General features: G+C 36.0%; 1 protein-coding gene across 1 annotated transcript; it reads left to right on the top strand.

Moving 5' to 3' along the window:
• Window positions 1-9,408: 9,408 nt before the first annotated feature.
• Window positions 9,409-17,627, top strand: LOC127634903 (C-C chemokine receptor type 7-like). Its single transcript, XM_052114652.1, has 2 exons — window positions 9,409-9,550; window positions 14,530-17,627. Exon 2 carries the CDS (start codon window positions 14,532-14,534, stop codon window positions 15,750-15,752), a length of 1,221 nt encoding a protein of 406 aa, XP_051970612.1. The 5' UTR covers window positions 9,409-9,550; window positions 14,530-14,531; the 3' UTR covers window positions 15,753-17,627.
• Window positions 17,628-26,368: the final 8,741 nt, after the last annotated feature.

Here is a 26,368-nt window from a genome sequence, read left to right as displayed (position 1 = left end):
ATTTTAAAAATCTTTAAAATTATTTTTGTATTTAAAAAAATATATATATGATATTTTTTTTTAACATTGATGATACCAATGCCATGAAATCAAGGGACAATTTTTTGTATTATTATTTAAATTATTATTAATAATTTTGTTTGACTTTTTTGTGCACTTGTTCGGCCTTGCACTAATGCTTGTATTAAAAATAAGTACTAAATAAATAAATAACATGTCATAGAAGTGGTGTACTAGATGAAGGGGACAAGGATTGTTTTTCAGGCAACTAACAATTTCAAATGTATTTTCTAAAAACTTTGCAAAACAGTGTCAAGCCATTTCATATCAGTAAAGGTTACGTTATAGATACCTTTTAATTTATTTCTTTTTTTTTTTTGCTATCTGAAAGCTTTTCATTACTAAAAAAAGTCATGGGACATGTTGGTCAACATATTTTGATATTGACCCAAATGTTGTCAAAAATAACCTATTTGTGAGACATAAAGCTGTCTTTACACAAGGGGGCGCTAGATGGCTCACAAAACTGAATCCTCCATTGAGCTGCAGTCAAATCTCAGAACTCTGGAGAGTAATTTTAATTATAACTGATATTTGCAAGATTAAATCCACATACTTGTTAAATCCACCCTTGCTGTATCTATAATTATAATTTTTGGAATCCTCCAGTAACACTTGATTGTGATTGGCCCATTCTGAACAGCGCTGCCAAAAGTAACAGGTGCCACGTGACAGCGCCATCTATGCGCTGCCTGCCTCTGCAGTGGTCTAGTGGTCTGTTGTGTTTTTCTGAAAATAAATATGCTAATAAGAAACTATTCTAACCCCATACTATTTGGAACTATCATTATCGACTATGCCAATAGTTGACAATAGTTTTTATAATTTTGTCATTTCAAAATGAGTCCCTGTGTATTTTTGGCTTGTTTATACAAAAAAGTCCCATCATTTTTTTTTTAGTTAGGGTTACAATAAACTGGCTATATAAAAATATAGCAGCAAGCAGCGATGACAGGCCCAAGCACCAAGGGCCCATTTCCACCCAGTGGCTTTCGGAAAACAATGCAATGTAGACATATGCATTTGGAATTTTACATTATTCTAAACAATATTGAAGCAATTATTTAATTTAGGTAAATATAAGAGGACTATTTTATGGTCTGTTGTAAGAGCCACACTTCCAGCTGCCAGGTGGTGGCGCTATGACTGTGACCCAAAATAGTCACATCCATATGATTTGCGCCCAAAACTAAACATACATCTCAATTTTTATCTAAATCACACATTGCACACAGAAATTATGAGACACTTCCTGTTTCCCATTTTTCGCCATTAATGCCTCACCTTGGCATTCGATATATCAAAAATGTGTTCACAATTTAGCATCTTCAATGTCTTGGCATAATGTTGTCTAAATGTGGTGACAGTCTCATGAATCACCTTAGGAGGAGTATTTAAAAGTTCAGAGACTACAATATTAAAAAAAATCCAAAATGGCCGACTTCCTGTTGGGCAAAGCTAATAACTATAATTATGAAAGTTGTCCAGGGTGATGAGAATTATATATGTATCAATTTTGGTGACTGTAGGTGAAAATGGGGGTGCTACAAAGCCGTCCTTACGGCCATGCGTGAACTTCTGCCCAGACTTAACGGCCAACGACTCATGATATTAAGCATGCCAAGTGCCTCAAAAACACCCAAATATAGGAAAAAAAGAATATGTGTTACCATGGTAACAGTATTTAAGATATTAAACATCCCTTTAAAAATGTACATCAGCAGTGTGTTGACATTATTCTGAAGAATTTTGAAGCAAATCATAAACATAAGAGGGCTATTTCAAAGTCTGTTAAAAGTGCCATACTTCATGCTGCCAGTTGGTGGCGCTATGACCAGGTTACCCCACCAACACGCAGTTGAATTGTCATCAACATCATAGAATGTTCAGGGAACTTCTTGTTTCAAATTTTTAGCCATAAATGTACTGGTTCGCAATTTAGCATCAACAATATCATTGGTAACCACTAAAAAAATAAAATAAACAAACCAATTCAATATTTACTGTGTGAAAATAATTTCCAAAACAATTTAAGAACTTTTTAGAAGTGTACTTGTTAACCAAGTAAACAAAAGTGTCATAGCATGCTTCAGATGATATATGACAAGAGACCTGTGACGGAAACAGACAATTCAAAGTAAATATCCCTTGTGAGTAGAATATTTTCATTGGCCGTCATTTCCAATCAAACTGTATTTTTTTCCAAATCATGCAAAGCATGTGAAAATGTTATTTAATTGTGTGTATTTAGAATATATAAAATGTTCAAAAAAGTAGTGTGTAAAAAAATGTCTTAAAGAGACTATAGAAATGCACAGTGCTCAAAGTGCCCGAAGTTGAAGAAACACCCAGATATTCTGTTAGTTTGTTGAGTATCAAACCTGTAAGTATTCAGTGGTTTCCCAATCTAGAATAGTCCACACTGTGGTTCATCATATAGACATTTTTGTACGGAGACATTAATAATCAAGTTGATCTATTAGTAAATCGCATTAAATGAATTTAATTCGATTTGTAGCACTTTTATCTGTGAAAGACTTCCTAAATGGAACTTAAGATAAATAAATACATCTTTGAGACCACCTTTACTTTGCAGTCTCTTTGTGAGTCATACGTTTTGTCATTGATTTCGCCCACAATCTCAGGGAAAGCTGCCACATAATTTGTGTGTTAGAGGTGTCACTCGCAAATTAGAGTTTTGCTGTTTTAGGTACCACCGAATACATTTTCCTTTTAAACGGACACATTTCGGTTCAGTCTCAAGCTGTGCTGCACACAGCATATGCCACTAAATCAGTTCACCGGTTAAATTCAATTCTAACGCAGACACTTACATATAAAGTAAGTTATGGGTAACACTTTACAATAAGGTTTCATTTGTTATCATTAGTTAACAACACTAGTTAACACAAACTAACAATGAACAATTGTATTTTTATTAACTAACATTAACAAAGACTAAGAAATGCTGTAAAACATATCTATTGTTCATTGATTGTTCATGACACCTAATGCTTTAAGTAATGTTAACAAATGGAAACGTATCGGGAAGTGCAACTTAAGTTAAGTATTGTAATTTGTTGTTTACAGTTGCTCTATGTTTAACCCTTTCTATCAGAACTGCATATGGCACCAGCATTCAGACAAATGCATTTTCATATCTATTCTTTGAAATGGAAATTTCAATGAAATTATCATTGACATGTTTACATCATGTATTTATGGAAAATGTATTTCAAATGATTTACTTGTAATACCCGAGTCAGGGTTGTCCACAGATGTGTGCACTCTATAAACAAGTATGCAAGACTAATATTTTCTCAATATGAGAAAGTCATTTCTAGATCACGCTCATTCATTTAGGTCAACGTAGCCACAGTTTTGCCATTGAAGAAATCTAAAATGTTGCAAAACATCTGTAAAAAGAGTTTGAAATGTAGATATTATCAGAAAATAACCACTCACAAAAAAGCTGAAACTCCATATTATCACCACCAAAATAAGAATAGGCTTTATTGCACATTTAAAAACAGCATCAAGGCTGACCAAAATGCTGTACGAAACAAAACTATAAAAACACAACAATTTAAGACGAGGACATTACGTACTATTAAAAGCCAGTGAAAAGAGATGAGTTTTAAGAGAGTTAAAAACAGATAAAGATGATGAAAATGTCATATTGATAGGCAGAATATTCCATAAAATAGCACCCACAACCGAAAAGGCTCTCCCTCCTCTATGCTTTAGCCTCGAGCGTGGGACATCGAGGAGATATTGATCACAGGATCTCAGACTTCTAGGTGGATTATAAGGATGTCATAATTCAGACGAGTAACTGGGAGCTTGGTTGTGTAATGACAATTACAAACAAAACAATTTAAGACTTGTTGCTGATTATTTGTAGCTATTTCAGCTTTTGCACTTGTTAAACATATTCCAGGTCATGTCATGCCTGATTTAATGCCAGAAACTATAAAGTCAAAAGACGTATGCATATTCAGTTTAATCAGATAGCTCCAACATAGAATTTATTTTTATCACCAATTCACGAATCTGCAACACAAAAAATACTTTCTACTTTTTCTATTTTTTTGTTTGTTTTAATGTCGTGTTTCTGCATCTGCTTACATACATGCCACAAGGGGATCTCCAGACCCAGGTGCCTATATATATATATATATATATATGAGATATGAGACATGCATCTGATTTGCGTGAAGTTACAGGCTGTTTGCAGAGAATCATTACTGTGAACACATGAGAGCTAGACATGCAAACACACAGCTTGACTCAGTTAGTGTGACATGTTTTACATTGGCAAATAACAAGAAACCATTATATTTTAATATACATTTTATAAACATTCTTTCATAAAAAAACAAATCAATAAAAAACTACACTTGTGAGGATAGCAAAAGACAATTTAAATGTAATTAAGGCTTGACTGCTGACTTTGTAGTTTTAAAAATGTAAATAGACTACATCAAAGCAAGTATACATTGCAAATGTGGGATTTGTTTTATTTTTGTACATAAAAAAAAAAAAAAAAAAAAAAACGTTTTTTGTAATTGTACAATTATTTTAATTAATTTTATATATTTTTTTTTAAATCTTGAAATAATAGGAAAGTTTTAGTTCATAAGAAAAGTTGTTATGCAAAATAAAGAAGAAATATGTACAATTCTGCACTATATCTACATCACTAATCAAATAATCAAAGCTTTGACTATGTTTTGACTCTTGTACAAAAGGTCAAAGTTCTTCACCCCAGTTGACTATTCACAACAAAATGTTTGATTGTCCAGTGGTCACGCCTCAATAGTCAAGCTATTTCAAGAGCGTTGCATCCGTCTGAAAGGTATTTCACAAAATGTGACTTTTCTGTGTCAGTTAAATCTATTTTTTTGGCCCATTTTAGATAATGAAGCTGCCTAATACTTATGCACACCTTGATATAAGGTGTTAGTCACTTTCGCCACAACCTCCCTCATTACACAAAAACATATCACCTGAAAATTAATGAATCCAATAAGCATTCAAGTTCATATGGTTTGGAGTTGGAAAATGTGCATGGAATTAATGATAAGATCAGAATACCCACTTGCTGAACAATTGGGCACGCAGTGTATATCAGTTTTGCTACCATACAGTATATAACATACATACTGTACTTATCTGAAATGTTCAAACATCAAACAGGAAAAACTCAATTAAATTGATAAATAATTTAAAATAAAAATAATAAATTTAATGCACACCATCAACAAATAATAAATCAAAACCTTGACTTTAAATCACTTAAAACTGAGAATCAGCATTAAGCATCAAGTTCAAAGCCATTTCAAAAGGCTCAGATGGACCACTGTGTATCTTTCTGCTGTAAGCTGTAATTCTTGACATGGAGCAAATAGCACTCCATAGTTTGGCCAAATTGAACAGGACCTTTTGCTGCAAATAACAGGAAATAGTTTCGTAGATCCAAGTCTGTTGCTGCTACCAACAATGCATGTCACATCCTGTCACCCATATTATGCAAAACACTGCCCTAATGATCAATATATTCAATAGATTTGGGGAAAATTCAGAAGTATGCCCAGAACGCTAAACTCACATTATAAGATTTCCTGAAGTAACCGTTTCTGTTACAAAGGGTGCAAGCATGTGCACGTGCGCATGTGTATGTGCGAATTCAGCAATCACTATCTGTGAGAAAAACATTGTTTCCAGCCCAATACAAAGAAACAAGCAAAACACATCATGCGATACGCTGTAAGCACGCTGCTACAGCCGGGTGAGAATTAACACCTACTACCAGCTGAATGCAAGCGCTTTCTGCACAGTGGTAGATAATTTAGCTGATTTTTGCTTATCTGCTTCTTTTGATTATCTGTGGTGACCTGCAAGATGCCTTTTGATTGAGGTTTGAGAAGAAACATAAAAATGGCTGGTAACAAATCTAAGAACCACAGTAGCTGTAACTTTCCCACTCTTGAGCTACAGCCTACAGCGCCTACAACAACACCAACTTTGGTGCAACTGGTGCAACTGGTGCAAATTGACCACCAGTCAATTCCTGTGATACTGCATAACCCATCTCATACAGTATCAGACACTGAAATGGTAGCACAAAATATCTACCAGCTCATGAATCCAGGATTATAAATCCCTTTAATCTGCACCCATTCAGTTCTGGTAATTACTTAAACTGACAACTTTCGTAAGAAAGCGTAAGAAGGCAAATATAAGCATGCATTTATTACACATATTTGTCTTACATTGATTATACAATTAAGCATACAATTACTTCATTTTTCTGGTGTCATAACCTTTCACCTCCCATTGTCATGTGTGCATTCAATTTAATAATGCAACAATGTTTGCACTTTGCACTCTCAATAAACCGAATTCATTGCCCGCGGAAATCCCATGGCCAATTATTGTTTTACAGAAGCAAAACAATTTTTTTTTAAGGTGACTCAGGTCAAATGTGGTATGTGTGTGTGTGTTCAAATTAAATGTGCACGGTATGATTCAGTAAACATTGTACCCATCAACATCCTGCCAACCACAAACTACAGAAAAACAAAACAGAGAAATGTGTGGGAAAGAGAGAGCTAGAGAAAGGGTAGAGGGCACTGTATGAGAAAAAGAAGAGAAGATGTGCCCTCTGAATCATTTAAATCTTCTCTACCTCAATATCATTATATTTTCAAACACACCCAAACACACAGACACGTCTGAGAGAGAGATTTGAAAAATGGCAAAAAAGCAGTAAAAGGAAGAATGGACAGAATAATTAAGGACTGGATTGTAAACACTTTGAAAACGTCTCATGGATAGACGAATCTAAGTTTGAATCTAAGTCACATCTATGGGAAGTGCTACAGAACACGTGATTCAGCTGAAATCTTAAATAGATGCTAAAATGCTGAGCTGTTATTGCTGCAAGTGGACGGTTCTTTGATTAAAAGTTTGACTAAAACAGATTTTTAATACTCATTAAAAATGTCTTTACATACAGTATATAGGGGAGACGGGGGCACACCTGTTTCTCCAGTGAATTTATCTCAGGCTTATTTTTGAAGTCAGTTTCTGAATAGGTTGCAAAAAAGCGATACACATTTCTTCACCTATTGACGATGAAGAAATATGTATATTTCATTAAACACACGCTGAATTTTTGACAACATGCCCCGATAATTTGTCACAATGGAACCTGCCATTAAACCAGTGTCGTAAGAGTAATGTGAACATTTGGGGGGCAAATAACAACTTGTCCAGACCAGAGATATTTGAAAAACACCCGTGTCCTGAGAACATCAACCCATCAGTTAAAATCTGCCTATATTAAAGATGAACCTTGCCCAAATGTGTGTCATGCTGGTTTTACTGTGTTCACTCTTTTACCCAAGAGCTATAGCAAAAATGTCATGATATTGAAGTTTTAGTTGAAGAGACAATTCACAAACATTTCTTTAAAAAGTAATATTCTGGGTTTAATACAAGTTAAGCTCAACTGATTGCATTTGTGGCATAATGCTGATTACTCAGAAAATGTATTTTGACTAGTTAAAAAATGAAATCTAGGTTACAGCAAGGCACTTACAATGCACATGAATGGGGTCAATTTGTAAACATTAAAATAATCACTGCTTCAAAAGTATAGCCACAGCATGTAAACAATATCCGTGTAAGCGTTAAAAAAGCGCATACTTCCTTTTTTTACTTTCTGCATAAAGTTACATCAAAGTTTACAACTTCGTTGCCATGGAAAGGTAATACCATAAACGCAATAATACCGTAAAAATGAAGATTTAAACAACTTTACAGCTCAAACAATACATCAATTTTAACAGAAGAATTACCAGGAAATGTAAATGTTTTTATAAAATATAAGCTTCACATTTTTTATGCCTTCCTTAAACCCTCCTTCTATTGTAAGTGCCTCACTGTAACCTTGATTTTTTGGTATTTCTTTTTTTTTTAAGAAACAAAATTGTATTTCATTTGTATTTGTGAAAATCAACATTATGCCACAAATGCTTCTGATTCAGCTTATCTTGTATTGAACCCAGGATATTCCTTTAAGAGGTTACTGAACTAGGTGTTTGAAAACTATTTACAAAACTTCTGTTATAGAAAACACACATTTGTGTAATTGGACATTTGACTCCATATATAGTAGTTAGTGAGATATAGCCCTTGTTACAGCTTCCCTGTGTGACAACTAGCCCCGGTCTCCCTACAACTGTATACAGACAGAACATTTCTACTACGATCACACTAGAGACCAAAGTCACAGATATAGAATTAACATTTTTAAATGGATATGGATGTGACACTTTTGCGCTACATTACAATGTTCTGCAACAAATAATATTTCTCAAGTACACCCTTTAAAACGTAGGGGTGTTTGTGTGCCACGACCCTCAGAATCCACTGACTACATTTAAACCGCATTAACATACAGTCAAAAAAAAGGATTTTTGCAGGATTTTGCAATTTTAAAATTAACTAAAGTGACACAATTCTAGAACATTTTGTCTTAACTTAAATTAATTAAGCAGAGCTGCCGTGCAAGGCACTAGCCTGCCATTGGGAGCAACTTGGGGATCGGTGTCTTGCTTAAGGGCACTTCGGCATGTGGAGTCATGTGGGCCGGGATTCGAACCACCAAACCTGCGATTAGTGGCCAACCCACTCTACCAACTGAGCCACAGCTGCCCCTTAATTACATTAAATTCAGCATTGATGAAACTGGCCAGGGGATTTTGATTTCCCAGCATGCTTTGCAGGGGGCTGGATGGTGTGAATAAACAGAATAATGTTCTGAAGCGAACATTTGTAGTTAAAAAGTATATAAGTATTGTTTTGTTTCTCAAAATAATCAATCGTTTGGGTTCAGAAGAACTTAATTTGTCGCCTGGACTCGTGTGGATTATTTTGATGCACCCTAAATATGCATTTTGGACTGTCAAAAAATGGAGTACATTCTCATGCATTGTTTAAAGGAAGAGGCCTGAAATTAAATCATAAAAATCTTAAAATCTGTTTTGATGAAGAAAGAAACTCAGATACATCATGGATGGCCTGAGGGTGAGTAAATTATTAGCATATTTTAAATTTTGGGTGAACTATTCCTTTAAGTCATCTTATCATAAAGCGATGCAACGTCCAATGTACACAGCGATGCCAATACATTTTGCTTTTTGATGCAACACCCCAAGATGGTGTGGAGACAACCGCACTTCAAAACACACCTCCTTCTGAACTGGTTTCTGAGCTCTGGATGTTTTGGTGTGAAATATGGGGCAATGCAACGTCAGACAAACAAAGAAGTGAAAACACATAAAGGGTCACAGGCACAGCATCCCTCTCTCAGAAAGTCTCTGGCCCCCAAAGAGCAGAACTTCAGACGCAAAAACTGGGTCTGAATTACAGTGAAGACTCAGAACAACTTATACTGAATTTTCTGGACTTGCATCTGGAGGTGAGTCAAAGCCAGGTTTATGCTGCACACATATTCTTCAAATTTAAATGTCTCAGATTTAAAGATGCAAGCATACGCTACATGCACAAAATAGATAGATGGGTTCTTATTGTCATTACAACTGTACAGTTATATAGTAGTAAAAATAGTAGGCTACTAGTTGTATTTTTGTATTATATAGACCTATAAAAAGCTAATTATCATAAATGATTATGTCAATAAATAAAACAGCATTCTTTCAACAGAAAGGTGCATTAATTGTGTATCCCAAATCATGGCTAAAACTTAGACTGTACGTTAAATAACTAGAAAGATATTAGATTGGTGCTAATTCTGGGCACCAATTTCCTTTTAAACAAGTATAGCAATCTGAGTCAAAATTCAAATTATACAACTGGGTTTTTTTCTTGCAGCAGTTCTGTATGTTGGTTTCAGACTCTTAAATCAGAATATTTTTTTGTAAACTCTATCGTCCAATTAAATATTAAATAATATATTCCATTATCATCATAATTTGGCAATAGCTTGTTGGTGAACACAATAAAACGTCATTGGCATTCATTCAGAACAGGGTGAACTATTTAATAAAGGCACTGCAGATTTGAAAAGAAACTGTGTTTTCAGGACAAATATGAGTTTTTTTAAATGTCAGATCAGAGCAAGTTGTCACATGTGTTTTAAATGTTATGACAGTTTTTAATGGTAATATTTGGGGGCCAAAACCATGGTCCATATTTTTAACCTTTTGCTTTTTCACGAATCATTCTGGGTTTTAGAACTGTTATTTTGTTGTAATATAATTGTTTCCATTTTTCTGAAAGACTATAATAGCCTGCTTAATTTTCACTGTGTGTGTGTGTGTGTGTGTGTGTGTGTGTGTGTGTGTGTGTGTGTGTGTGTCTCAATGTGACAGCTAACCCTGTAGTGTGACAACATGCCCCGCTATTTTAATCCACTGTCTGTTGACTAGTTTCAAATAGCCTCTCACTCCTTAATACTGAATGATGTATTACAGAGCAAGCAATTCTGAAATGAGAAAGATAGCTAATCATAATTAATAAATGGATAAATTCTGCCAAGTAAACACACACACACACACACACACACACACACACACACACACACACACACACATGTTGTGTTTCCATGTTTTATGGGGACTTTCCATAGACATAATGGTTTTTATACTGTACAAACTTTATATTCTATCCCCTAATCCTAACCCTCACAGAAAACTTTCTGCATTTTTACATTTTCAAAAAACATAATTTAGTATGATTTATAAGCTGTTTTCCTCATGGGGACCGACAAAATGTCCCCACATGGTCAAAAATTTCGGGTTTTACTATCCTTATGGGGACATTTGATCCCCACAAAGTGATAAATACACGCTCACACACACACACACACACACACACACACACACACACACACACACACACACACACACACACATATATATATATAAGAATGAAGAATTATGCTGAATCACAAATGCAAAACTTCAAATGTATTAAACAGCCTATAATTGTTGTTTCTCATTCTTTAGCCTATTTATTGTTGCAATAATAACATTTAATTTAGTTACATTTTAAATGTATATAATTAAAGTAACACTTTAACCACGTTTACTAAATACAAATTTTAATAATTGTATAAATAAATGTTAGCTTACGGTTGGTTTGTTTTTTTCTGAAGCTGTCACTCCATTGCTTTAAATATGAGTTGCGTATAAATTCGCACAGGTCCAGAGGATCACCATTACCCCTCTCTTCCCAACCACAGAGTCCCATACAAGTCTGTTTCTCCACAGGTGCATTACAAACAGCTATCTCTACTCGGTCTACTCTTCTCACCCATTCCTGCCTTTTTAAAGCGCGTTGGCACGCAATGGTGACTGATAGCACGAGCGCGATGTCAGACTCACACCAACGACAAGCAGACTGTGGCACGCGATGAGTCGCGGAATGAGTAAAATTTCATCCGAAAACGTTATTTAAAGAGTTATTTTAGAGATCTATCGTGCTCTTATTCACCGCAAAACACCCGAAACTAAAGGTGACATTTCTTACTAGTCTGGCGTTTGTTTGTTACAATAGTTACCGAGTGTTGTTAAGGAAAATATTTTACCTTGAAACGGTCTAAACAGCCTATTCTGAAGGCAACTCTTGCAGCAGCATTGTTTAAATTAAATATATATATTTTTAATGTGCTTGCATGACTTGTATGCAACAGGTGCATTTATCACAGTACGAATATTTTAAATAGCGCATTGCCAACACTCGCAACAACATTTGATACGATTTATAATAAAAAAAACTGCACGCGCTTGAATTTATGATGGTCAGATTTTGCTCGTCAAAATATAATTTTATTTATTTGATTGGATGGTTTTAGATTTAACAGAGCTGCATTTCATTCAGGTATTAAGGTGATACCTGTGGAATATTTTGATGTACATTTATGATATATTTAATTTTGTATTTTTAAACTTAATTTTTAAGCCCATTTTCCTTTCAGGTGACTATTGTGTGACGTTTTATAATGCATTTGCCATACAGGACAGTAGCCGACTTTTATGCGTTTTCATTAAAAACAGGCATTGTTTAATTGCTGTAAACACACATTGCAATTCTGATATATAGCGTTAAGATATTTTATATATTTAGAGTTCATAATGTTTTATATTTATTTTAATAATAAAAAAATTATTTTTCACATTGATTGCAACACAGTTTGAGTTTTAAAACTCAGTTGGGTCTTTATTACTGTTCATATTAGTCAATAAATCACCAGTGGCGATTTCTCAGGGTCAGCAAAGCCTTTTCTCTGCTGGACTAACATGACAAATAAATACATATTTTTCATCCATTCATACTCAGTCACCTTTTTGCCTATGTATTTTTATCGCTTTCCACTCTTAATTAATCTACAAACAAATAGAAAAAAAATTAAACTTTATCCAGTCAGAATTTAATCCTTGATGCTTACAAGCAAAGTGTGACAACTGTTTCACAAATCACATGCTGGAAGCTGAAGCAGCGCGTGAGACTAAGCTCCACCCCCTCAGGCCTTCAGAATTTCCACAGAATCCCTCAACAGTGCAACAGTGCAACAGAGCATAGCTCATGCAGTGTATCGTTTGGAGCATTTCTCACTTCGTAAAAACAGAAATGAAATAAATAGAACATAAAACAATTAAGCTGAATATTTATAGTCATGAAAAAGAGCAGATGAGGAGGTAAGCTTAACTGTTGAAACTTTATTAAGCGCACTCCAACTACATGTCTCACTCCAACGCTCTCTCAGTAATGGTGGAGCAGCCCCCGTAACCTCACAACCCCTCCAAAAGTTCAAATCGCCAAATTGGATCATGCAAACATAAAGCACAGGGACACCCCGGGCAGTAAGGGCCCTGGTAGTCAAGGGCCCTTGGGCACATGCCCCATTGGCCCGGTCAGTAATCCATCCCTGCTCACAACCCTGGACACTGCTTTGTAACAACCAGACCACTTCTACCAAGGCAAGCCTGCAAAGTTAGCAAACAAGCATAACACAGTGGTCCATAGACATTCTAATGGCGGTTCACTGGCGAGTAGACGAGAGACGAATAATAAACTAACAATAACAATATGAGGAGATTACTATGATTTTTAAGAGAAGTCACAGATGATTTTTCGACATGTAGGTGTCTGCTTACGGGCTCTCCCTGTTAATATGGTGAAGGAGATATTTTGAATCAAAACCTACAAGTGCATCCTTCGTTTGACAGAGATGAATAATGTGTTAAGTTCAACACCTACATGTACATTAGAGTACTGTACTATGTAAAAACCATGGTGTACATCACTGCACCGCAGCATTACCATCTGATACATAACATGGTCCTGCCACAGCATGCTATTTTTTTTGCAAGGTAGCTGATTTTGAGAAACTTTAACTAGTGCAGGATGTGCTGTGTGAATAAGTCTTTTATCAATACTTTGCAGCAGCCCATAGTAGCATTAATTGCTACACAAGATTTATACTTGTTAAAAGGTAAAAATGCTGCTCCTAAAGTCACCAGAATGAAATGCCATAGTGCCATTTTTGTAAAATGTTTCTCACGGGGGAGCTTGTCCCTAGAATCCCAATAAGGGTACATTGTTTTGCTGTACCTGTGCTTCATACAGTATACTGTAAAAAGCAGAAACAACCCTGAAAGTTTTATTGAGGCTGCAGCTAGAGATTTGACTTCTGTTGTCACCACGTGCAAACTGATATTAATAAAATTGTCTGGCCATGCCAGGTTTTGCATACCATATTTAGTGACCGCTCAGCTCCCCATCAATGATTTAGCACCTCTTCAGCACCAGCAATCAAAATTCACTGGCTCCACCCCTGATGTCTTAAAACAGTTGTAGGCTAAGATTCAACCCTAAGGAACAGATTAATAAAATAAACATACATCTACCAAAATCAGCAGCATAAATTGTTGTCCATTAGTAATAGTCTACAGGTTTAATTTAAAAGTTATCGCAGCTGTTTTTTAGAGATAATTGTTTGTTAAATCAGTCAACACACACACACACAAACTGCACTGAAGTCACTGCAAGCCAAACTAAGATACCCTGACATATTTAATTTAGTAAAACATAAAAAATTATTATTTTTTTTTTTAAAAATGAGCTGAAAATATTACTCATCCTTTTTGTTTTGTACTTTTACTGTCACTTACCAAATATTCTGTGTACTTCAGTTTGCATGTCCTGGTTTGACAGAGTGCCCCTAGCGGTGGAAGCCTGCAACAACAGTTGTGATCCCCATTAAATTAGCAACAGTCTATGTCAATTAATGATCCCACAGAAAATAATTGAATCTCCTTGTTTGAATAACACTTCTGCAAGGGGATATCTTAACCTACCCAAAGAGTGTCATATTAGTGGGTCTATTCTTGGAACTGATAAGCCCTTTGTCTGTTTCTCTGTCATCTTCCACAGGTATGGCAAGCTATCCAACATCAGAAGATTATACATTTTCAACTTACGATGATGATGATTATGCCAACTCCACCATCGAGGGACACATAGGTGGTGATCTTGAAGAGCTATGCGAAGCCAGCAGAGGACAGGAGCTCACCATCACAGTCATCCAGACGACAGTCTTCCTCATTGTCTTCATTTTAGGCGTAGTTGGGAACGGGCTGGTCATCGCCACCTTTGCAAAGTACCGCCGACTTTGTCTGCGATGCATGACCGATGTCTTCCTTTTCTTCCTGGCTCTGTCTGACATGCTGCTTCTGCTGACATTGCCTTTACAGACGGGTCAGATGCTGATTGGCAGCTGGGTGTTTGGTGAGGCACTGTGCAAGGTGAATAGTGGCATGTACGCCATCAACACCTACAATGGTCTGCTTTTGTTGGCGTGCATTAGTGTTGATCGTTATTTGGTGGTGGTTCGCACCAAGGCCATGCGGAGGCTGAATTCTGGCACGCTGTGCTACAGCACACTGTCTGCTGTTGCTGTCACTGTGACTTCTGTGATCCTAAGCCTGCCAGACCTACGCTTCTCCTCTGTAAAAGCAGATATTGGTTCAACAAACCTCTTGTGCAACATGAACGTGTGGGCCAATGAAAGTAGTAAATGGAAGCTGTGGGCCCAGGTGGCAAAGATCGCAGGGTTCTGTATTCCTTGCGTGGCGATGGTGGTTTGTTATTGCGCGATAGGCCGCGTGCTGGTCCGTGCTGGTGGGAAATACTGGCGTAGACAGAAGACTCTACGTCTGATGGCACTGCTGGTGGTTCTTTTCCTGCTGTTCCAGCTACCCTACACAGTGATACTGTTGCTCAGAATATTCACACCGAAACCAGAAACCTGTGGTGAATGGACCAGGATCCGTTTTGTGGAAAACTTGACACGCAACCTGGCATATGTGCGATGCTGCCTTAACCCTTTGCTCTACGCACTGGTTGGCGTAAGATTCAGAAATGATGTCCTAAGGTTGTTGATGGACGCCGGGTGTGCATGCTTGTGTATATCACACCTGACGCCACAATATGACAATGGAAGCTCCTCCTCTGCTCCAACTGTGCTTTCACACCAGCCCTCGGCTTACCTGCCCGCAAAGAACACACCTGCTTCGGCAAAACTCACTGCGGCAGGAGACACATCAGAGACCTTCATTTATCCTATATTTGTGAAAAGGACTTCTGTTATTGGCTAGTGTCATCAGTGATTGCTGAACATCAGATGGCTCTGAAATAAATCCCTTCAAAGTTTAAAAGCAAAAAGAGACACAAGTTTTATATGTAGGAGACAACTCAAGTTTTATATACAATCTGCACAATGACAAGATAGATATATGATATTGCACTCAACTCATAACCTATGCTTTTTTTTTTCTTCTTCTTTTTTTTTTCAGATGTGTATAACTTTCTTTCTTCTGCTGATCACAAATTAAGATTTTTAGAAGAATATTTCTGCTCTGTAGGTCCATACAATGCAAGTGAATGGTGACCAAAAAAAAATCAGCATAATAGTAATCCATATGACTCCAGTGGTTAAATCCATGTCTTCTGTAGAGGTCCAATCGATTTTGGCTGAAGAACAGACCAAATATATAACTCACTATTTTACTATAAATCTTGACCTCAGTAGTTTTCTTGGTGATCATGACTTCAAGCTTGATTTAGCTGATCTACACCAGCTGATTTTTCCAATGATTTTCAGGTGTTAGCTTAACAATCACTGCCCAGGCAGAGGGAAACAGAGTGCACATTAGCACCTATCAGGGGGGGGTGATAATCACTTGACTGTCTGGACTCCCAGCTGAGTTAATGCCTGGAAAATACACATCTGCTTGCTTGAAATTATCACTGGATGTGGGGTGGGAACACACCACCAAGGCGCGTTCTGCAGAGAAAGCATGCCGTCTGGAAAGTGCTCGTGGACGGTGCATTTTGAGAAGTTTATTGCTCTTTGGAGTCAGCATGTATGTTTTTATTACCATTTAAAGGAAAAAAGTGGGGGCCTGGGTAGCTCAGTGGTAAAGAGGCTGACTACCACCCCTGGAGTTCGTGAGTTTGAATCCCAGGGTGTGCTGAGTGACTCCAGCCAGGTCTCCTAAGCAACCAAATTGGCCCGGTTGCTAGGGAGGGTAGAGTCACATGGGCTAACCTCCTTGTGGTCGCTATAATGTGGTTTGCTCTCGATGGGCCACGTAGTGAGTTGTGCGTGGATGCCATGAAGCCTCCACACGCGCTATGGCAACACGCTCAACAAGCCATGTGATAAGATGCGCGGGTTGACGTCTCAGATGCGGAGGCAACTGAGATTCATCATCCGCCACCCGGATTGAGGACGAGTCACTATGTCACCATGAGGACTTAGAGTGCATTGGGAATTGGGCATTCCAAATTACTGTGAAAATGGGGGGTGACAATGAAGCGTTGAGAAAAGTCAATGGCAGACGTTAAGTGTGACACCTTCCCTCCGTTTTTAATCCGTAAATGTGACAGGCTCACTGACTAGGAGGGCAAGATTAGCGAAAACAGTCCATAAGTGTGACACCCCCCAACCCAATTCGAGTTGTTCTGTCTGCTAGTGTAGAGCAAGCTTTACAGGTCCTACCACCATCCAGCGCTCTGCGCATGCGTCAAGCACTAGGAAATGTAATCAAGCTTGATATCAGGATCATGCCTAGAGACCCCAATGGCAAGATGTACAGTGAAAAAGGAGTTCTTACCCAAAACTGTTTAGATCGCTTCACCATTCGCTTGCATTGAATGGACAAACAGAGCTGAAATATTCTTCTAAATATCTTAATTTGTGTTCTGCAGAAGAAAGTTAGTCATACACATCTGGGATGGCATTAGTGTAAATTAGAATAAATGATAAGAGGATTTTAGTTTTTGGGTGAACTATTCCTTTTAAGAAGATCACTTGCCTTGAATAGGCCTATGTATGAAAAATAAATTCTGTGCTTAATTCGTCTTGTGTTTTGTAGCAAAGGAAGCCCTTATGCAAATCCACAACAATGATTTAAATGCAGTGCTTGAAGTGGAAGAAAAGTGCAAGTCCTCCCTTTTTTAGTATTAAACTCAATATTTTTGTAAATCATCTGAGACTTTGCTTTTGTTCACGATATATGTTTATTTAAAATAAATACATTTGAAGGTTTGTACTAAATGGCAGGGCTCTTCAACTAATTTCTTAAAGGGTTGCCAGATTATCTAAGGTTATTGTTTATGAAAACTAAGTAAAACAATTTAATCTATAAAAGTTTGTATCTTTGACCATTTCAACCCACATAGGACAATTGCAATCTAATTTATTTATTTTTTTACATAAAACTCAATTTAATTGGTGGTACTCATGAAAAATCCCGGTGTTCTGTAGACAAATTATAGAAGTGCAGGTACTGCGGAACGATGAGTCCCCGCCCACTTCAAGCTCTGTTTAGATGGTCTTTTCTTCAGCTTGTTCGCGCCATCATGTGGTCAGATCTGGAGCAGGACGTGGAAAGACCAAGTACTCTTTTTTATTATTTTATTTTTTTATTGTCAAGGCAAATTTTTTTACAGTTGTACATTTATAAATTGCATATACAAAAGGCAATAACAATATAATTAAAAAAAAAAAAAAATATATATATATATATATATATATATATATATATATATATATATATATATATATATAGGCCTATATAAGAAAAAAAAAAAAAAAAATGTACCCTAGTTCTCGGCTCATACAAAAATATTATCATAATACCTTAAAAAAGAAGAACATTTCTTATTCGTGAGCAATTTTAAAGATTTGACCAAGTGCTCCACATCAACTAAGAACTCGGTGAGCCAGACCAAGTACTCCTCTCTGCAGACTGTAGCGTGATGACGTAGTGGATCAAATCCATGCGTATTGGATGTAGTGGATGTTTTAATGCGCATGCGTATTCACATTTTAATGTTTTGTTTTATTACTGTAGCGTCCTTAACGGTCATATATATTCATCACAGACACACACACACACACACACACACACACACACACACACACACACACACACTTATATATTAGGGCTGGATAATTAATTAAAATGAAACACAGAGGGCTACGACGATTAATAAACGATAAATTAGCATTAGCATTATTACAGTGTATTCAGAGCGATTCTGGTTCACTTTAATTTAACTTTTGCATACATCCAAGTAGGCCCTATATTTGACCACTAGATGTTAATATACAAATAATTCACCCCGTGGCATTTATGTACAGCGGAGATGTTACAATGAGCACATTATAGTGAGGATTATATTGCTTAATATAATTAGCTATGTTAAACAAATATCTCTGTGCAACACTTTAATACCAAGTAATAATGTAGCCTACTCAGTGTTACACAAAAACCTCTACTACTGATTTTTATTATTTTTTTAATGTTGCAAATTAACACATTTCAGGGATTTTGAACATTTATTTTGAGACAAAATACTTATTTATCATTTTCAGTTTTGTTTAAGGTCATTAAATCACACATTTCTCAATAACTGTCCAATAAATCAAAGGCTAGTATTTGGGGTAAAAAAGCACCCCTGTTGCAGGTGTTAAAGGACCCTATGAAACATATTGTTTTTCTGAAGTGGGGGAATAGATTTGTTATGAAAAATGTTAAAAGTGGGCTCACATTTACTTATCAAAGCATAACAGAGTATATTAAATAGTTTATTTATAGGATACCTGTAAATGTGTTTGAAATGAACAAAGAATGGTTGAATTTTTTCAAGCATCATCTTAATTTGTCACTCAAAAAAGCATCTTGCTGACTCAAAATTATTTGCATTAGTTGACAAAATGTGCCTGGTTTTAAATGCGTTAAATGCAAAACAATACTCATATTTATAAAAAAATAAATAAATACTAAATAAATTAAATAAGCTCATTCTTAAAAACCATGCCGAGCTGGAACAATCAAACAAACTTTGGAACAATCTCCCTCTAAAAGATCATTTTAAGTCTCAAAACCCAAAGAATGGTTAATTATGGTTTTATTTGTAATTTTTTTAGATTATCCCCCTTTATCCCAATTTGGAATATCCAATTCCCACTACTTAGTAGGGCCTCGTGGTTACCTCAATCTGTCGATCTGCATCTTATCACGGGACTCGTTGCACATGACACCTTGGAGACTCACAGCATGTGGAGACTCATACTACTCTCTGCGATCTATGCACAACTTACCACGTGCCCCATTGAGAACGAGAACACTAATCGCGACCACAAGAAGGTTACCCCACGTGACTCTACCCTCCCTAGCAACCGGGCCTATTTGGTTGCTTAGGAGACCTGGCTGGAGTCACTCAGCACACCCTGGATTTGAACTCACAACTCCAGGGTCAGTGTCAATACTCCCAGTCTTATATTTTGGTCTTAAAGGAACAGGCACACCTATCTCACGAGAGGTTGCAGCGTATACTGCTCTTATACAAGGAGCTCTAAAGGCCCCAAAATACTTCATGCAAGTATGCAAACGCAGACACAATTTCGACTTAACGCGTCATTGCGCTTTGAAATGTTCATAATCTAATGCAATGTGCGCTGTATTCTCAGCATGGCCACAAGGGGCACTAAACCTCAATCAACAACTGTCATGCCGGAGCAGCAATTTGAGGAGAGTCTTGATTACATTTTTAAATCTTTTCAGCAAATACAAAATCACACACTCCTCAACTGTTGGCATGTTGACTCCACCACATCCGGTTTCGTGGCCTAAAAAGTATTTTGCCATCTTTTGGTCCGAGGTTTGCAACCACCAGAGCAACGTAAGATTGCACGTAATGTATGTTCAACGGGACCATGCATTGGCGAAGCACTCGCATCTGTTTGCGTACTTGCGTTAAGTATGTTTGTGCCCTAAAGCTCACGTGCAGTCTGTCTCAAGAGATCAACAGTTGGTCAAGAGTTTGTCTCCTCATACGCCTCATCGTATGCTTTCATAACAATCATGAGTCTCATGGAATCATTTATTAGACTTCTAGATTATACTTTTGTGTTCTGTTGAAGCTTGAAGATGTAGACGCCATAAACAGACATTGTATGACATCACTGAGAACAATATTTTTTTTTTACAATTTCTTTGTGTTAAGAAAAATAAATATGCTCTTATGCGGTTATAACAACACAGGGGTTCATAAATAATGACAGATTTTTTATTTTTGGGTGAACTAATCCTTTAATTTAGGCCGATCTACGTTTTTATGCAACTGACGGAAAAAGTTAAGACCAAAATTTTAGGCAACTGTCTTGTAACATCAATTACAAGGCTTTTAAAAATACATATAATCAACATTACCCAAAATGTATTGTGCTTTTTTCTGTAGTTACACCATGACAGGAAAGTTAGTTTCATTTTAAATCTATTAGAGGGAATCTAATTTTGACTTTTTGTCATTGTTATATTATTTTATTTATTGTATGTTCATGTTTTTAGGCTGTTAGTTTTTAATGTTTTTAGAAAGATTAGCTCCATTGACCTAACTAATGTGAACCATCCATTGTTGTTCTGGCCCTATTATTACAAATGCAAACAGTGGAGGAACTATGGCAGGTTAAACATTCATAAGGTCAAGTACAATGTAGAAAGAAGTAGATTAAAGTCTGAAACTCCATGAATTTTGGACAAATTATGGACAAGTTTTCCTGTTCTAACAAACTAGCCACGTTTGACTTCAGATATTTCAAGATATGACTTACTATAAATGATTAAGAGTGTGATGAAAGGAAACTATTTATAGGTACAGTCAGAAAATTATAACTAGCACTATAAAAAAAGGTTTTATTTAAAGTTAGTTCAGTTTGTTTTCCCATAGCATTTTGAAGTTTAAAAAAAAAAAATAAATTCAAAAGGATCCAGATATCCAATGAGCTTGAACCTCTAACATATTTGGACCTAGATCATTATTTACCATGTAGGGTTTGATTAAAGATAGTAGGTCTGCTTGTATCAAATACACAAATATATGTCCAGGGTCACATACCACAGAGCCCCGGGGCTTGAACATTTAGCCCGTGTATTAATGCGGCCCTGGCCATGATATCAAAATATCACTCCAACCTGATATCCATAGTTGGCAACCCTGTTTTAACATGAAAAGAAATAAAAAATACTCACATGAGTTCAATACACAAACATAAAAATACAAATCTAAAAATAGAGCAAGCCATAGAAGAGAGCAACAGTTTGCCCAAAATAACTCTGCTTCCATCAGCACAAGTACTTCATTACAAACCTCCACAACGTCACTGTCCATGGGCGGGGGCCCCCTCTCAAGGTCACCATCGTTCCTCAGATTTGCAGTATGCTACTGATACCATGGTCTGACAAATGACTGAAAAATGCAAAATGTAGGGTAAGAAATGCATGCAAACAACATATCCATAAATCCACACTGCAGTGATGCCAGTGGTGTCAAAGATGGCATGCTGGAGAATCAGTAGATGGCACAATTGCTTCTGTTTTTATGTCCTCTTATGACTTTCTCAGTGACTACTACACAGGACACATTAGGGAATGAGGGTTTTAATATGGAAATATCTACTGCTCTGTGCATTTTCTAGTTCATAACGTACATGCTTTGTCCAAACTAGAAGGTTGAAAATGAAATGTATATATATGTAAATAGTCACTTAGCAAATACTTTTATTTAGGATCCCTCACCAATGACGAAGCAACGATGCGTTATTTGACTGAATGTGGCATGGGGGCGTGGTCATGTGTCGGTCTGCGGGAGAGAGAGAGAGCGGTAAAACTTGTCACCAGTGTAAAGGGATCAATGGAAAGGAGGAGGCGAGAACCGGCTTGACGATATAAATAATGGTTTAATGATAAACTTAAAAGACAACATAAACACACACGACAGACATGTCCGCTAACGATCTCTCTCTCCCGCACGATCCTCTGCAGTCGACCTTTATCCCTCACGAGGCATAATTAGCCTAATTCGGGACCGGGTGTGTAGGATCACGACCCGGCCCCACCCTCCGCCCTGAACTATATTAAAATTAGGTCTACAAACATGCCCTTATAGCCAAAACTATCTTTGTAAAAATCATTCTTATCAGTCATTGGTGCATCAATAAAAGATGCAATATTTAGTTTTCATTCATCTTTGCAATAACGTAAATATATTTGCAATAACTTAACTAATTAAATTAAAAACGTTAAAGGAATATTCCCCATTTAATACAAGTTAAGCTCAATAGACAGCATTATGTGAAAAACACAGCAAAAATCAGTGTTACAATGAGGCACGTACAATGGAAGTCAATGGGGCCAAAGGTTTAAAGCCAGTAATGTGAAGCTTATAATTTTATAAAAGCACTTACATTAATTCTTCTGTTAAAACTCATGTATTATTTGAGCTGTTAAGTTGTTTAAATGGTCATTTTTGCAGTAATTTCAGGGCTTTAGGGTTTCTTGACATTACATCGTCATGGCAACAAAGCTGTACATTTGTTATAACTTTACACAGAAAAGTTTAGTTAGCAATTTACCACACTAAAATCATGATAACACTCATTTTGTTTATGTCTTGTGGGTATAATTTTGAAAAAGTGAGCATTTTAATGTAAAAAAAAAAAAAGGTGGCCCCATTCACTTCCACTGTGCCTCACTGAAACCTCAATTTGCTGCTTTTTTTTTTTTTTTTAGCTTTTTTTTTTCAAGTCAAAACAAATCTTTGTCTTAACCAATATTATGCCACAAATGCTGTCGATTGAGCTTAACTTGTATTGAACCCGGAATTAATTCCTTTAATTCATTTAATCAATAGCCTGCAATAGCACTAATTACATGAAAAAGGATTGAAATAGATTTGGACTGTTCTGCAAGAAAATGTCTAACGAGAAGGTATATCGTTTGACTAGGGGACATTTCACTAAAACAGTAAGGCTGAGTCTGTCAAAATATTTTTTTTCAATCCACCTGCAAAAACATCAGATTTGGTTTTGAGTATCATTCTTGTTTCTCGGGCTGAACAGGAAAATGAACAGAGGAAGAAGAATGTACCCAATGCGAGTATGAGAACAGCACAATGTGGCTCATCCAGTCAGATTTGGTCAGATCTTTATTGGATGTAAGACATCTATTAATTATCTCTACACTTTAAATTTGATCAGTTGTTCTATCTAGTCAGCATCTTACTTCTGCTTTCCTCTAACATCTCTATGGTTTGTGGCTCTCAGCTCTGCAGGCGGTGCCGTTTACGGCCCATTCTGGGAAGCGTTTCTTCTCATCTGCTTTGTGATTCTGGTTTCTGCGATGGGATGTATTTATAACCATATCTTTATCTGCTCTGTCTCTGAAGGTATCACTCTTTCTTCTCCATTTCTCTAGACGCCACTATTCATGCATTTGCTCCACTCTTTATTTTTACATTGAACTTCCTGCAAATTCGTTTCTCCTTGTAACTCTGATGTTTCATGTTCTTTCAAGATTTGTCTATGTTCATCGCTACTCGTAAATGATGCAGGGAATTTGTGCAATAGAAAAGCAGTGGAACAGTTCAGGTATTGCATTTTCTCTCTGGTGTGTCTGAGTGTGTGTTTGTAGATTTGAGGAACCAGCCATATAGCAGAGCAGATGGAGGAAGACAAAGCACTAAATGGAAAACAGCTCAACAGCTTCCTGCGTCCTCCGATTTCTCCCTGTGATTCAAACACACACATCTTAAACCACGATGAAACCAATGAAAAATTAAGGTATTTAAAACTTTAATTAAAGCTCTATATTATAAATCAACTATTTATGTGAAATTCAGTTTGCACACTGAATCTCGTGAAACCTGTCAACAAAATGTCCAGGTCATATTTCGCCCCAAACCATTAGAAGAAATCCTAAATTATATTTTGCATGAAAAAAAATTAAGCAAAGCAAATAATACCTCAACTACGTACCTAACTGTAATGTAGCTTTTTGTATGTATAACATAACAAAAATCAATATAAATGAATGACAGTGCAACAAATACTACCATGATATATATAAATTAGGGCTGTCGATTTAACGCGTTCATTCAGTGCGATTAATCTGATTAAAAATAACATGTTAAAGAAATTAACGCAATTAATCGCAATGACCCCGGATTGTAGTAATAAGGAAGATTCCTGAGAAATGCAAGCTTGTAGTACCACTTGTTTACTCCAGAGGGCAGTAAGTGAAACTTCAGCTGTATGAGCAGCGCACAGTTTATACAGTGAAGAAAACAACCAGACAGCACAAAACAGACATTCGTTACGTTCTTGCGTTCAAAACACTCGATGGAGCACAAATCCAAACTAAGGGATCTCAAGGTGTGTTTAAAGATTGAGTATTAAACTATATTAAACTTGACACAGTGACCTAAACATTTTATGTTTATGAGGCAACACCCGAGACACTACACAAGCATGTCTGATGCAGGTGTACATTGACGTGTCCTAAAACAAGCCCTCATAATAAATCTCCAACTGATTGACAAATTCACTTGTGTAATGGATTGCTGTGAACTGTGTGTCAATGATTGACTTATGATCAATAATATGGTAGTAAACAATACATTGTATTCTAAAGCCGCTTTTTGTATCGTCTTATCAATGATGAACTCTTCTGCCACAAGAATGTAATGCATTTTAATTATCTGAATATTTTTTATTTATATATATATATATATATATATATATATATATATATATATATATATATATATATATATATATATATATATATATATTTTTTTTATATTTAAAGATAACTATGTACAATTATTTCATCATTATATATTGAGTTATTGTTATATGAGGGGCTTTCACAGCAAATATTTGTATATGCGATTAATCACGATTAATTAATCGGGACATCATGTAATTAATACAATTAAAAATTGTTATCGATTGACAGCCCTAATATAAATACTTTACAATTATGTATTACAAGTATTGTAAAAGTTTCAGAGTGCAAAACAAAAAGTCTGAATGGCCCAAAAAGTAGGCTTCCTTTTCTTTTCCTTTTTTATATTTTAGGTTGAAATATGACCAGAATGGGGTAAGTCAAATTAACAGTTTAACATTAAAATACTGGATTTATAATGACATAAATGTGACACTTTACATTTCTCTTTACATGATGTATTCTTAAAATAATTACTGTAAATCTACAGCAACTACTGAAGAAAACTAGCTTTGTCTAGTATGTGTATATCTATGTTTGCCTATAATTCCTCAAGTATGTTTCTTTCTAATTATGGCATAAGCTTTTATACTGGATGACTGGAAAATTGGCAGTTTACAAATAAACAAGTACAAAATACAGTATGGACAACAACTTGGTGACAACTGGATGACAATTATGGTTTTTAGTAGAAGATATCCACTTTAATAGGCACACAAACACCACAAGAACATTCAAAACCAACAGTCTCTTGTACATACAGAATCAGACAAGGGTTTTTTTTACATTTCCATATAGATACATTTCTACTGGTCAACATTGCATTCACACTTTTATTGTTAGCATTTAATCACAAGAAGTCATCAATACATTTATATACATTATATGAGTTGCATCAATGAAAAAATGTTTGGAATGGTTGAATGGTTTGTTACAGATCAGAGACATTGAAAAGGATACGATTTGACCCGTCTACTCACATAGAACTATATTTTATTATATATATATATATATATATATATATATATATATATATATATATATATATATATAAAACAAAATCTCCTTAAAATTCACCTATCTTACACATGTAAACAGAACGTACAGAGAGACGATTCTGCATGCAGACTTTAGGA

This window comes from Xyrauchen texanus, chromosome 42 (genome assembly GCF_025860055.1).
Source record: "Xyrauchen texanus isolate HMW12.3.18 chromosome 42, RBS_HiC_50CHRs, whole genome shotgun sequence".
NCBI classification, from domain to species: Eukaryota; Metazoa; Chordata; class Actinopteri; order Cypriniformes; family Catostomidae; genus Xyrauchen; species Xyrauchen texanus.
This window is presented reverse-complemented; position numbering and strand designations above follow the sequence as displayed.

Excerpts from the sequence above, each read along its gene's own strand:
- LOC127634903 (XM_052114652.1), top strand. The coding sequence starts at position 14,532 with ATGGCAAGCTATCCAACATCAGAAGATTATACATTTTCAACTTACGAT.